Source organism: Muscardinus avellanarius (assembly GCF_963383645.1).
Source record: "Muscardinus avellanarius genome assembly, chromosome: 3".
Lineage (NCBI taxonomy): Eukaryota > Metazoa > Chordata > Mammalia > Rodentia > Gliridae > Muscardinus > Muscardinus avellanarius.
The window spans coordinates 89,692,898-89,706,676 of NC_137788.1; the positions used below are offsets into that span (position 1 = coordinate 89,692,898).

At 43.6% G+C, this 13,779-nt stretch overlaps 1 protein-coding gene across 5 annotated transcripts in view; it reads right to left on the bottom strand.

Annotated features, from left to right (window-relative positions):
- Positions 1–9,088: 9,088 nt before the first annotated feature.
- Positions 9,089–13,779, bottom strand: part of DBT (dihydrolipoamide branched chain transacylase E2) — a gene marked incomplete at both ends in the record, with an annotated part of 45,527 nt that continues 40,836 nt past the window's right edge. For 4 of the 5 annotated variants that reach the window (XM_080693176.1, XM_080693174.1, XM_080693173.1 and 1 more), the window contains 3 exons: positions 9,089–9,256; positions 12,251–12,322; positions 12,696–12,887. In XM_080693176.1, the coding sequence (XP_080549302.1) occupies positions 9,089–9,256; positions 12,251–12,322; positions 12,696–12,887 (432 nt within the window). The remainder of the gene's footprint in view (positions 9,257–12,250; positions 12,323–12,695; positions 12,888–13,779) is intronic. The other variant, XM_080693175.1, reaches the window with a different exon arrangement.

Below are 13,779 nucleotides of genomic sequence, written 5' to 3' on the forward strand. Positions count from 1 at the left end.
TGCCTCAACCTCCCAAGTAGCTGAGTCTCCAGGCATATACCACCACACCCAGCTTGTTGTCATTTTTGACACGTGCCCCACCATGATTTGCCTAAATCAATGGACAGTGGAGATACAGAGATATTATATAAAACCCATTTATTGTCGGGCATGGTGATGCACGCTTGTAATCCCAGCATCTGGGAGGCTGAGACTGGAGGATCGCGGTTCGTGGACAGCCTCAGCTACTTAGTGAGGCCCTCTGCAACTCAGTGAGACCCTGTTTCAAAATAAAGAATAAAGCAATAGGGCTGGGGGTGTAGCTCCGAGGTAGAATGCCCCTGGGTTCTATCCCCAGTTCTGCAAAAAAAAAAAAAAATGCTCCTCCTTCTGCTTTTATTTTTATGCACTACTATTAGTTTTATTGAAATAGAAGCTCAGCCGGGTGTGATGGTGCATGTTTGTAATCCCAGCATTCAGGAGGCTGAAACCGGAGGATCGTGGTTCTCAGACAGTCTCAGCTACTTAGGTGAGGCACTCCACAACTTAGTGAGACCCTTTTTCAAAATAAAGAATAAAATATAGGGCAGGCAATGTAGCTCATAGGTTGAATGCCCCTGGGTTCCATCCCCAGACCTGCAAAAAAAAAAAAAAAAAAAAAAAAAGAAATAACAGCTCTTCTAATTTAAAACCTTTTCACACAGATTATTCTTTGTAAATTACATAACATTCTTTCTAGGATATTGACCTAACTTTTGAGCATATTTTATATACATATCAAATGGCAACTAGAATAATTTTTTCACATTTCTCAAAATAATAAAAAGAATTCCTAATATCTAATAAGAGTTGAAGCTGTGAGATTGTTTTTAATTTAATAAGTATCACAATCTACAGTTAAACATCTTATAAAAATAATATCATTCTATTGCATGCATTTACATTTACATATATATGTTTATATAAGTTCTTTTCTTTTTTCTCCTTTTTTAGTGTGTGTGTGTGTGCGTGCGTGCGCACATGTGTGTGTGCATGTTACTGGGGATTGAATTCAGGGGCATTCTACTCCCAAGATAAACTCTAGCCCTAGTTTCATTTTTTTGTTTTGAAACAGGATCTTGCTAGGTTGCTGAGAGTCTCACTAAATTGCTAAGGCTGATCCCGAACCTGTTAGCCTCCTGTCTCAGCCTCCCAAGAACTGGGATTACAGGAGTATGTGCCACCAGGCCCAGCTCTTATTTCTAATACACATAAAATTATTAGGAGAACTGGTATAGTAAAGGACCATGGTGCATGGTGTAACGTTGAAATTGAGTTGGGGGGGGGTCACAAAAAAGGCAAACACCAACCAGGTTATTAAAAGTGGCTTTAAGCCAGGCATGGTGGCGCACGCTTGTAATCCCCGCGCTTGGGAGGTTGAGACAGGAGGATCGCACAGGTTCAAAGCCAGCCTCAGCTACTTAGTGAGGCTCTCAGCAACTTAGTGAGATCCTGTTTCCAAATAAAAATATAAAATAGGTCTGGGAGTATAGCCCGGAGGTAGAAAGTAGTGATACTGGGGTTCCACCCCCAGTACCACCAAAAAAAAAAAAAAAAAAGCGGGCTTTAATCAGCCTAATCAATTAATCAGTTGGCACCTCCGGGGAGTCTGCTGGCTGTAAGGGAAGGGACCCTCGAGCCACGCGGGCAGCAGCATCGGCCAGTAGTCCCAGTTGGCTGGCAGAGTCACATGGCGGAGAGGAAGTCAGGGTATTATATAGCCGGGCCTCGGGGTGGGGCTAGAGTGCTGGTCCCCTTGACATTTGTAGTCTCGTGACCTCTGGAGTCGGCCTCGCAATGCCTGGAGTCTCGAGGCACCTGGATTCTCCCGACATCTCTGCTTCTGGCTTCTGGGGTTCCACCCCATTTCCCCACTGCGGGGTCCCATGAGGAAAGGGAGGGACCCGACCTATCACATGGCAGTTTTAAAAAATGATGCCGATGCGTCTCTGTGTCCATTTGTCCTGCTCCTTCCAAGCAACATCTGAAACAATACTCCTTTCATCTTGGGCCAGAATGCTGCCAGACCAAGGCCTTTGGTCTGCAGTTGTTAGTGTGGTATGACAGGGCCCCCATGGAATCTGAGCATTTGCTTATCTAATTGTCATGCTGCGAATCTTCTTCTTTTATAGTCCTCCCTGCAGTCTCTCTACACTTAATCACATCTGCCTAAATCAGTTTCCTCACCTTTGTTACTCCAGTTTGAACTCCTGCTGATTTTTTTTTTCCAACAAATTGAATTGTTAGATTTTTTACAACTAACTGCACTCTTGAAATTTCGGTACAAGCTTCATAATCTTGGTCTTTGGGGACTTTGATTTTTACTACATTTTCACCATTTGTGAAAGTGTCTTGCAACAAACTTCAAGTTCAGTAACTTTCCCCAAGTTGAATAGTTTTTCCAAGTGAAATAACTTTTCCCAAGTTGAAAGAAGCCGACTGCTCCTGGGGTGGGGGGTGGGGGTGTCACCTGCGCTGCCTTAGGAGAGCAGCCCCTCCCACCCAGCCCAAGGGCGGTGTGAACTCTTCTTGACTGTCCTAACTTTTCCCCATATGGAACCTGAATTCTTGATCCCCACGGTTCTTGATTCTGTCTCTTTCCTCCTGTATCTGCTGGACACTCACACAGCTGCTCCCTGTGCTTTGCATTGTAACATTCCACAGGGTACTTTGTAAAAGCCTAATATAGATGTCCTCTTAGAATAGGGCTCCTTTTATTCTGTGCTTCAATTGTTTTGTGGCTCTTCTCTGGACTGTCTCCAAATTCTCCTGCTAGGTTTTAGCAAGCTAAAGTCGAGCTTGGCATTCTCTCCCTGGTCTGACTAGAACATGAATTTGCTTGTGGTTAAAGGCCCTATTGTAGATGGGCTTATAAGAAAACTTTTCTTTTTTTTGGTGGTGGTACTGGGATTCCTGGAAGCCCTTCTACCTCCGGGCTACACTCCCAGACCTATTTTATATTTTTATTTGGAAACAGGGTCTCTTAAACCAGAGAGGCTGGCTTTGAACCTATGTGATCCTCCTGTCTCCGCCTCCCAAGTGCAGGGATTACAAGCATGCACCACCACGCCCGGTGAAAACTTTTTTTTAATGCTGGTTATTAACTCCAGGAGCATTCTACCTCTGCAGTACACTCTCAGCCCTTTTTATTTTTGTTTGGAAACAGGGTCTTGCTAAGTTGCTGAAGGTCTCGCTAAGTTGCTGAGGCTGGCTTTGAACCTGATATCCTCTTGTTTTAGCCTCCCATGCAGAAACATGCATGCACCACCTTGCCTGGCTTATTTTCTGTTTTGAATCAGGGTCTCACTTGCTTGCTGAGAGCCTTGAGATGTTGCTAATGTTGTCCTAATGGTGTTCACATAAGTAACAACGCTAGTCAGCACACTGATTCCCATAGTGGGGAGGGGAGACCAACCAGACTGCATATCTTTGGTACACCAAGTCTTTTCACATGGAAGCTTTCTATCATTCTTCTAATTATACCTAAAGTATACCTAATTATAATTGCTAAGAATACATTTAGGTATAATGGTAATTATACCTAAAGTATAATTTGTATTTGTTTATGTAGATCAACAGTCATATGAACAACGTAACACAAAAAACAATTTCTACTCATCTCAAAATACATCATATAAAGCCAGGCGTGGTGGCGCACGCTTGTAATCCCAGCATTTGGGAGGCTGAGACTGGAGGATCACGGTTCATGGACAGCCTCAGCTACTTAGTGAGGCCCTCTGCAACTGGAGACCCTGTTTTAAAATAAAGAACAAGCCGGGCGTGGTGGCGCACGCTTGTAATCCCCGCGCTTGGTAGGCAGAGACAGGAGCAGATTTGAAGCCAGCTGCTCTGGCTTAAGAAACGCTCTATGTCCATTCTCCACATGCGCTCAGGTGTGCGGTGCTCCCACATTGCCTCCCGTGTACCAGTACTGGAATGGCCTAGGAAGATTTGGGAAAGCTCTGATTATTAATATATTTCAAAAGAAAATAATTGGTATATTTCAAAATAGTTGTGTCAAAATGGCAGCAGACATGAGTAAAGAAAGGACTTGGTTTCTACCTAAAACAGGCAGCTATTCCAATGTAAATCAACCTAGCTCAAAGTAATTAACAAGTCAGTACAGGAGAGCTAGGGCTTCCACTTTTTAAAGACAGATCTTAGTTGAGTTGAACTAGGCCTTTCTCTAAAGACAGATCTACATGATTGGATAAGCCAGCTAAGATGGTAGGAGGGGTCGACCTTCATGGAAGGAGATGCCTCACCACACCTTGCTAGGGGAGGTACCTTACAGGGTAAGGGGAGGTACCTTACAGGGACATTCACTACGTCAGAGTCAAGCAAACAAGATGGAGGTCATGGGTATAAAAAGTCCAGTCCATGTGTAAGCCCTTTGGTGTACTCATTCAAGTCATCCCCTCATGCCATTTTGGCATGGGGCTGTATTTCTATTTTCTGTATTTCTACCTTTCTAATAAACTTCTTTAAATCTTCAGCAACTGTCCAAGCTATGCATGTTTATTCTTAGCTTAGGACAAGAATCCACGTTTTTTTCTTCTGTTTGGGGTCGTTGTGGATTTTGTTATGGGTTGGGGGAAAAGTATGTCCGGGACCCTAGCAGGGGTCACCGGGAAACAGTTTCCACAAACCATATTCTCCCCATCCGTAACATCCCGGATGCTCTGGGGTTGTGTAGCTGTCACCTCTGTTGCTCCTCCAGGAAACGCAACACTTGAGCCAGAATCTGTTAAAGAACTTAAGTGAAAGAGAGAAAGACCAAATCAAACAAACAACATGACGTTGAATGGCTTGGGTTTGTGCGGCCTGAGAACAGAGCTTCTGCTAAGCGTTAGGTGTGTGGTTTCTGAAAGAGAACCTATGAGGTAGGGCTGGAGAGACAAGAAAAGATGCTGGGATCTAATCTCAGGAAGGTCAGAGTGTGTAGGAAGAAGCAAAACCAGTGGCCCGATCTGTTTTGTGCCACCATACCAAAATACTCGAGACTGGGTAATTTATAAAGAACAGAGATTTCTTCCTTACAGCTCTGGAGGCAGGAGAGTCCAAGGTGGAGGGGCCCCATCTGGTGAGACCTCTACTTTCTTGTTGAACCACAACATGGTGGAAGGTATCACATGGAGACAGAAGACAAGGATGCAACTTGCAACTCCAAGCCGTGTGTGTGTGTGTGTGTGTGTGTGTGTGTGTGTGTGTGTGTCAGGGAGGGGGGTACTGGAGATTGAACCCAGAGGCGTTCTACCTCCAACCTATACCCCCATCCCTTTTAATTTATAGTTTTGACAGAGTTTCGCTAGGTTGCTGAGGCTGTCCTCAAACTTGCTATCCTCCTTTCTTAGCTTCCCAAGTACCAGGATTCTAGGCATGTGCCACCATGCCCAGCCAATAATTCATCTTTTTCAGACAACTCGATTTCTTCAATAGGCCACAATTTAATGGGTACACATAGTACCTTCATGTGGTATCAACTGTGAGTTGGTTTTGAAACGTGTCAATATGCTACCATGCTGGCTTCCATTTCTGCGACAGAATACCTGAGAACGTCAACTTAGAGGAGGAAAGGTTTACCTTGGATCATGGTCTCTGAGGTTTAAGTCCATGACCACGTGGCTCTGTCAGTTCTGACCTAGGGTGAGGCAGAACATCATGGTGGGGGAATATGGTAGAGCAAAGCTACTCATCTCAGGATAACCAGAAAGCAGAGAGTGGGGAGGGGCATGGAGACAAAATATACTTTCCCAGGGCACAACCTCAGTGACGGGCCTACTCCCTGCAAGGCCTCACCATCTGGCATTTCTACTGCTTCCCAATAGCGCCTCCAGCTGGGGATCAACCCTTCAACATGTCAACTTTGGGGAAATATTTATTTTGGTATGGGGATGAAACCTAGGGGCTCACTACCTCTGAGCTACACCCCGGGTCTGTTTTATTTTTTATTTGGAAACAGAGTCTCACTAAGTTGAAGGCCTCACTAAGTTTCCTAGGCTGGCCTCAAATCTGTGATCCTCCTGTCTCTGTCTCCCCAAGTACTGGGATTACAGGTGTCTTTGGGCTTTAAGAACCTTGATTTTTTTTTTTTTTTTTTTCAGGTCTGGGGATGGAACCCAGGGGCTTTCTACCTCCGGGCTACACTCCCAGACCTATTTTATATTTTATTTGGAAACAGGGTCTCACTAAGTTGCTGAGAGCCTCACTAAGTAGCTGAGGCTGGCTTCGAACCTGTGCGATCCTCCTGTCTCAGCCTCCCAAGCGCGGGGATGGCTATTAGTTACATATTAATGGGTGCTAGGATTAGCAATGCTAGAGAAGGATTAGTTACATATTAGTGAATTGGTGTGACTTTTCTGCTTTTATACTTTGGTTTCAGCCTCTAGGGATACATTCAGAGCTTTGCCCACCCTGCTCCTGCCTGAGGATGTGCAGAGGCCTGTGGACAACATGGCTGGAGCCATGGCCCCGGCCTCCCCTCTACCAGGGAATCCTGCCATACTTCAATTCTGCACAGGGTGAGGATCAGACCCTTTGCTGAATTCTCAGTGGAGAAAACTAAAGAGAAGATGCTAATGGTACCGGCTTGGGAAAGAACAGTACGAGGATTATTTCGAGAGTGTAGAGAACATCTTAAGCCAATGATGTTGGACCTTCAGGAGAATGTGAGGCATCCTGACTTATTTCAGGATTCCCTCCTCATTTTTTGTTTGTTTGTTTGTTTGTTTGTTTTTGGTGGTACTGGGGTTCCTGGAAACTCTTCTACCTCCAGGATACACTCCCAGACCTATTTTTATATTTTTATTTGGAAACAGGGTCTCTTAAGTCAGAGAGGCTGGCTTCTAAATTGCGCGATCCTCCTATCTCTGCCTCCCAAGTGCAGGGATTACAAGCGTGCGTCACCACGCCCGGCCCTTCCCCTGGTTTTTACATTCTTTCAGTGAGGGGTAAATTTTGATGGACCATGGCATTCTTCACTTAAAATTCAGCAAGTGCCTGTCAACAGGAAACTCCTTGAGTTGTAGGACATCCATCCTTCTGGTTTTCCCAGAGAAGATCAGTAACTTCTATTAGACGGTGTATAACACCCTAGATTTTGCCTACATAGATGTGCGATGCTATTTTTATGATAATTATTTGTCTCCCTCACTAAGTCGACCACAAGGTAGGTATTGTATACCCCATGCTTAGCAACATTCTTCATATACTGTAGATATTTAATATCTAAATATGTAATAAATACATACAATGGAATATTATTCAGTCATTTAAAAGTATGATAATACGGAATCGTTTATTGACATACAGGAACCCATAATATGATAAATTGAAAAAATAAAATTATAAAAGAGTAGATATACTATGATCTCATTTTTATAAAAAGAATATGATACAGATACAAAAATGTGATTAGTGGTAGAATCATGAATGATATTTTATTTGGTTTGTAATTTTCCATATTATCTGAATTTTTCAAATAGCATTGATTTACTACTTTGATTTAAAAACAACTCCCATTCTGAAAACAATCGAGTAGACATCAAAATGATTTTTTTCTATCACAAAATTTCACTTGAATAACTAATTTTGGCATACAGTATTCAATTAGACATTATCAGAAACAACCCAGATTTCTGAATTCCAATTAAAATGCTGGACTCCTCTCATCTTGACGATATTTCTGATTCAAGTGGACCTTTAACAAATGATGGCTATGAAGCCTCCGTTACTATATAAAATACTTTATTCTTCTGTCCACTACTCATTAGACTCCTCCTTTTTACTTCACGCTACTACTTATAGAGAATAGACTAGACCCTACTTTCTCTTCTTAATCCTATTTTTAAGCTGAAGATCAAGAAAAGAAAAAGGCAATAGACTTCTGAATATTAAAAATAAAAAGTCAGTGGTTGCTACATTTAAATTACCTTCCTCTTAGGAAGTGAGTTTGCAAAGGTGAAGTGTTTCCCAGCAAAACATCAAAGCGCAACCAGTTTAAACAAATGCCTCTGATAGCCTTACTGGTTATAAAACTATAATTAAGACCAGGTTACAATTTTCCCTTTCAAAAGATTAATTTATATAAATAAGACATTCATAGGTTATACTTTCTGCACAGAGCAAGAGTCCACTCCAGGATATCTTAAAAGATAAGTATAATTGCACTTATTACATGTAACAACTAGCATGATCATAAGGAAATGGAAAATATTTTTATATATAAATTCCTTTTCCCAATTAAGCATAATTTAAAAGTTTCATTAAAAATTACCGAAGGCCGGGCGTGGTGGTGCACGCTTATAATCCCAGGACTTGGGAGGCTGAGACAGGAGGATAGCATAGGTTCAAAGCCAGCCTCGGCTACTTAGTGAGGCTCTTAGCAACTTAGTGAGACCCCGTTTCCAAATAAAGTATAAAATAGATCTGGGAGTATAGCCTGGAGGTAGAAAAGCCCCTGGGTTCCACCTCTAGTACCACACACACACACACACACACACACACACACACACACACACAGAATTACTGAAGTCGGACGTGGTGGCACACACCTGCAATCCTAGTATGTAGGAGGCTGAGGACAGGAGGATCACAGATTTGAGGCCAGCCTCATTTATTTCAAAGTAAAATAGGGGCTGGAGGTTATAGCCCAGAGGTAGAATGCCTCTGGGTTCAACCTCCAGTATCCAAAAAAAAAAAAAAAAAAAAAAAAAAAAAAAAAAATCAGAAAAGGAAGGGAGGGAGGAAGGAAATACTGTACGTGTATGGCTGTTTGTCTCTTTGTAACATTTTGTTTTCTTGCCCTTTTCAAGCCATTGAAACAAAGACCTCAGCACCGTAGTCACCGCTCTGACCTATAAAATGTGACAGCCACAGGCGAATCATTACACCATCATTCATTTGCAGTAAAAAGTCTTACAGCCTAGAGATAAATATTGTGCCTTAGAACCGTAATCATAGGATACAAATCATTTGCAATACAAACTGTAACGAAGACTCCGTGCTGGCGCCAGCGAGGCTTTACATCCTCTTTGGAAGCTCAGAAAGTTCAAGAATTCCTCGTCCATCTTCATTTCAGATCCAGGAGCATGGAGGCCGGGTTTTCCAAGTAGGACTTCCACAGGTTAGAGAAGCGTGACATCGTCGCGCCGTCGATAATTCTGTGATCGGCCGACCAGCTCACATTCATCACCTGTGCTCTGTACACTTCTCCTTTCGGGTTAAATCGGGGAAGGGCCTAGAAACAAGGAAAACAAAGGAACAAGCGAGGAGTGAACTCTCTCCTGCTTAAATTTCGAGCTCTAGGCTGGGTGCGGCGGCGCACGGTTGTGATCCCCGCACTTGGGAGGCTGAGACTGGAGAGATGGCGAGTCTTAAGGTCAACGCCAGCAATTTAGTGAGGCTCTCAGCAACCGAGCAAGGCCTTGTTTCCAAATAAGAAATAAAATTGGCCTGGGGATGTGGCCTGAAGGTAGAATGCCTCTGGGTTCGGTTCCCAGGACCACAAAAGAAAACAAAAAATTCAAGCTCTGAGGACAAAGGCGAAAGCCCAGGCAAGCCCTCCTTGCTGTGACAGCGAGGAGGTGGGAATCCCAAAGACTTTGGAAGATGACTCCTACCTCGCGGAGGTCATGCCCGAAGCTTTCAGTTTCTCCAGTGTTTTCTCAGATCCCCTACGCAATTTTTTTTCTAGTACGGGGGATGGAACCCAGGGGTACTCTACCTCTTACCTACACCCCCAGCCCTAATTTTTATTCTTTATTTTGAAACTGGGTCTCACTGAGTTGCAAAGGGCCTCACTAAGTAGCTGAGGCTGTCCTAGAACCTCGATCCTCCTGTCTCAGCCTCCGGAATGCTGGGATTACAAAAGGTGCGCCACCACGCCTGGCTTCCTCTGTATAATTTATTTCCATTCCTACATTAAACATCATATCAGCCGGGCGTGGTGGCGCACACTTGTAATCCCCGTGCTTGGGAGGCAGAGACAGGAGGATCGCGCAGGTTTGAAGCCAGCCACGCGCGCTGGCTTAGGAGACCCTGTTTCCAAATAAAAATGTAAAAATAGGTCTGGGAGTGTAGCCCGGAGATAGAAGGGCTTCCAGAAACCCCAGTACCACCACCACCACCAAAAAAAACCCATCATATCAGATTTCAAATACCTAACAATTGTTTAATAAGCACCTACTATGTGCCCGGTGCTCTTATGGGCTCTGGGAGAGATGGACAACCATGGCAAGATAGTAAGACTCTTCACTGAGGACAAAGAGGACACAAGCCTAGCCGGTGGCTTGTCTGGATCTCTGGAAAAGGCGATGGATGGAAGGACACACGACCCTAGTGCTGGAGAGCAGCAAGGGGTGACATGGTGGAGGGCAGGATCCAAGGCGGGAGACACGGTCACAGCCAGAGTGGGGTGACGGGGAGCACATCTCTGAAGGCAATGTTCCTCAATCTTTGTTAAAAGAGTTTTTTTTTTTTTTTTTGGTACTGGAGATTGAACCCAGGGCATTCTACCTCCTAGCTACACCCCCCAGCCCTATGTTTCATTTTTTATTTTGAAACAGGGTCTCACTGAGTTGCAAAGGACCTCACTAAGTAGCTGAGGCTGGCCTCGAACCGTGATCCTCCTGTTTCAATCTCCCGAAAGCTAGGATTACAAGCGTGTGCCACCATGCCTGGCTACTTTTTTATTTTCTTAAAAAGAAAAGAAAAATTGTAATCCACAGCAGATTTTTTTTTTAAGTACATTAAAATTAGCTATTAAAAGAAGAAAGAAAGCTAGGTGAGGAGGCACATACCTATAATCCCAGCACTTGGGAGGTTGAGGCAGGACGATCACAGGTTCAAATCCAGCCTTAGACCCTAAGCGATTTAGCAAGACCCTATTTCAAAATAAATAATAGGAAGGGCCAGGGGTAAAGCTCAGAGGGAGAATGCCTTTGGGTTCAATCCTCAGTGCCCATACAAAACATTGCAATCCTATTCTGAGTGAGAGTCTCCTAAAACAGGGGCCTAGATTGCTTTTTTTGAAAAATCTAGGTTGTTTAAAATATAAATTTGGGCCAGATGTGGTGGTGCATGCTTGTAGTCCTAGTACCTGGGAGGCTGAGACAGGAGGATCACAGGTTCACAGCCAGTCTCAGCTACTTAGTGAGGCCCTCTGCAACTTAGTGAGACCCTGTTTCAAAACAAAAAATAAAAAAAATAAGGCTGGGAGTGTAACTTGGAGGTAGATTGCCCTGGGTTAAACGCCACAAAAATAAATAAATAAATAAATAATGAATGAATAAATAAATAAATAAATAGTGGGGCGTGGTGGCGCACGCTTGTAATCCCCACGCTTGGGAGGCGGAGACAGGAGGACTGCACAGTTTCGAAGCCAGCCTCGCTGGCTTAAGAGACCCTGTTTCCAAATAAAAAAAATAAATAAAATAGGTCTGGGAGTGCAGCCCGGAGGTAAAAGAGTTTCCAGGAACCCCAGTACCACCAAAAACAATAAATAAGCCGGGCGTGGTGGTGCACGCTTGTAATCCCCGCACTTGGGAGGCAGAGACAGGAGGATCGCGCAGGTTCGAAGCCAGCCACGTGCGCTGGTTTAGGAGACCCTGTTTCCAAATAAAAATGTAAAAATAAGTCTGGGAGTGTAGCCCGGAGGTAGAAGGGCTTCCAGGAACCCCAGCACCACCAAAAAAAATAAAATAAAAAACAAAAACAATAAATAAATAAATAAATAAATAATAAATAAAAATGTAAGTTCAGGGCCTCTGCCTCCACACCAAGAAATCTGCATTTTTAATGGCTCTCCCATGGACTGCTGCGTGTGAGTAAAGTTTGAGAAAAAAATGTTCTAAATGGGACGTCCCTGTGTTCTAAGTGACAATTTGAATTGGTTTACTATTATTCTTTGGTAATCTGAAATGAAGATATTTTGCTAGAGGAAGATTGGCTCTATTTGTGGTTAGCCATCGAGACTTGCATATGTCTCTGGCATAACTCACAGCACTTGTGAGATGTTTCTTCATACAAAAACAGCCCAAGCGCGGCCACTTGTTACACAGGGAGCCACCGCTGTGGGCTCAGCTCTTAGAAAAGAGCAACAGACTCACCGAACAAATCCCACGCTCTCAAATCTACAAAGTGAGAGGGGAACCTTAGAAATGATGACTCTTCTTTGTGTTCACTTCCCCGATGTGCCTAAACCTTTTTTTCCCCATTTATTTAATATACATACCTTAATCGATCCAAGGGCCCCAATGGCTACTTCAGGTGGCAGTATCACTGGTTTAGCATAGGTGCCACCAATCTTTAAAGGAAAATAAAAAATGAGTAGAAAAATTAAGCACTTGGCAACAATTGGAAAATAACATCATACACATGTGCGCGCGCGCGCGCGCGCGCGCACACACACACACACACATATTTTTTTTTAATTGGTAATGGTGATTGAACCCAAGGTTATTCTATCTCTGAGCTACATCCCCAGCCGTTTTCATTTATTTCTTTTTTGTTTGGAAGGGGGTTTCACTAGGCTGCTGTAAGCCTCACTAAGTTGCTGAGGCTGTCCCCAAACCTGCAATCCTCCCATCTCAGCCTGCCAATTCTGGGATGATGTTTTTAACTGAGAACGTGATCTGAAGGTTAAGCTATGCCCGATGGGTCTGGACACCATTACTCACGGATCCGATGTTGGAAAGTGTGAATGTTCCTCCGGTGAGGTCGGTGGTGCTCAGCTGACCCGAAGAGCCCAGCTTCTGCAGGCGGTTCAGCTCGGTGGCGATCTCAAACACAGAGCAGAGCTGGACATTCTTCACATTTGGGACAATCAGCCCCTGCTCAGTGTCCATCGCTATCCCAATGTTATGAGAAGCCTAAGAAAGAAAAAGGCAGCCAGTAGGCCTTTTGATAGATAAGCTACCAGGAAAGGAAGGACACACTTGCACTGTCTTCTGAAATGACCGTCAAAACTACCTTCACTAGCTTGGCAATGATTTATTTATTTATTTTTATTTTGCAGTACTAGACATTGAACCCAGGGGCATTCTACCTCCGAGCTCTACCCCAGCCCTATTTTTGAGACAGGGTCTCACCAAGTTGCTGAGGGCCTCACTAAGTAGCTGAGGTTGGTCGTGAACCTGCGATCCTCTTGTCTCAGCCTCCCAAGTACTGGGATTAGAGGTGTGCACCACCACGCCCAGCTTGGCAATGATTTAAAAGAAATACAAACATTTTTTTGAAAAAGATAATTTTTGGTTGCCAACAGGAATGTAGGGCATATCTTGTCAGTGGGAATATAAACTGGTGTGGACTTTTTGGAGACTATTTGACAATATGTACCATCATTTATAAAAATTTGTGCAAAGGGGACAAATATCAATGTATAAATAGGGATGTTGAATACAGATTTTTTTTATTAGTTTGAGAAAGCTGGGTGTGGTGGTGCACGCTTGTAATCCCAGCATTCGGGAGGCTGAGACAGGAGGATCGTGGTTGTCAGCTTCAGCTACTTAGTGAGGCCCTTTGCAACTCAGTGAGACCCTGTTTCAAAATAAAGAATAAAAAATAGGGCTGGGGGTATCGCTCAGAGGTAGAATACCTCTGGGTTCCATCCCCAGTCCCACACACACACAAAAAGAAAGTTTGAAAAACTAAAAATAATAAAAATATTTACCAATAGGTCACTGATCAGATGAGTAACTATTATACATATTGAGATATAATGAGGTCTATGATACATAGAGGGAAGAAAACAAAAAAAATATG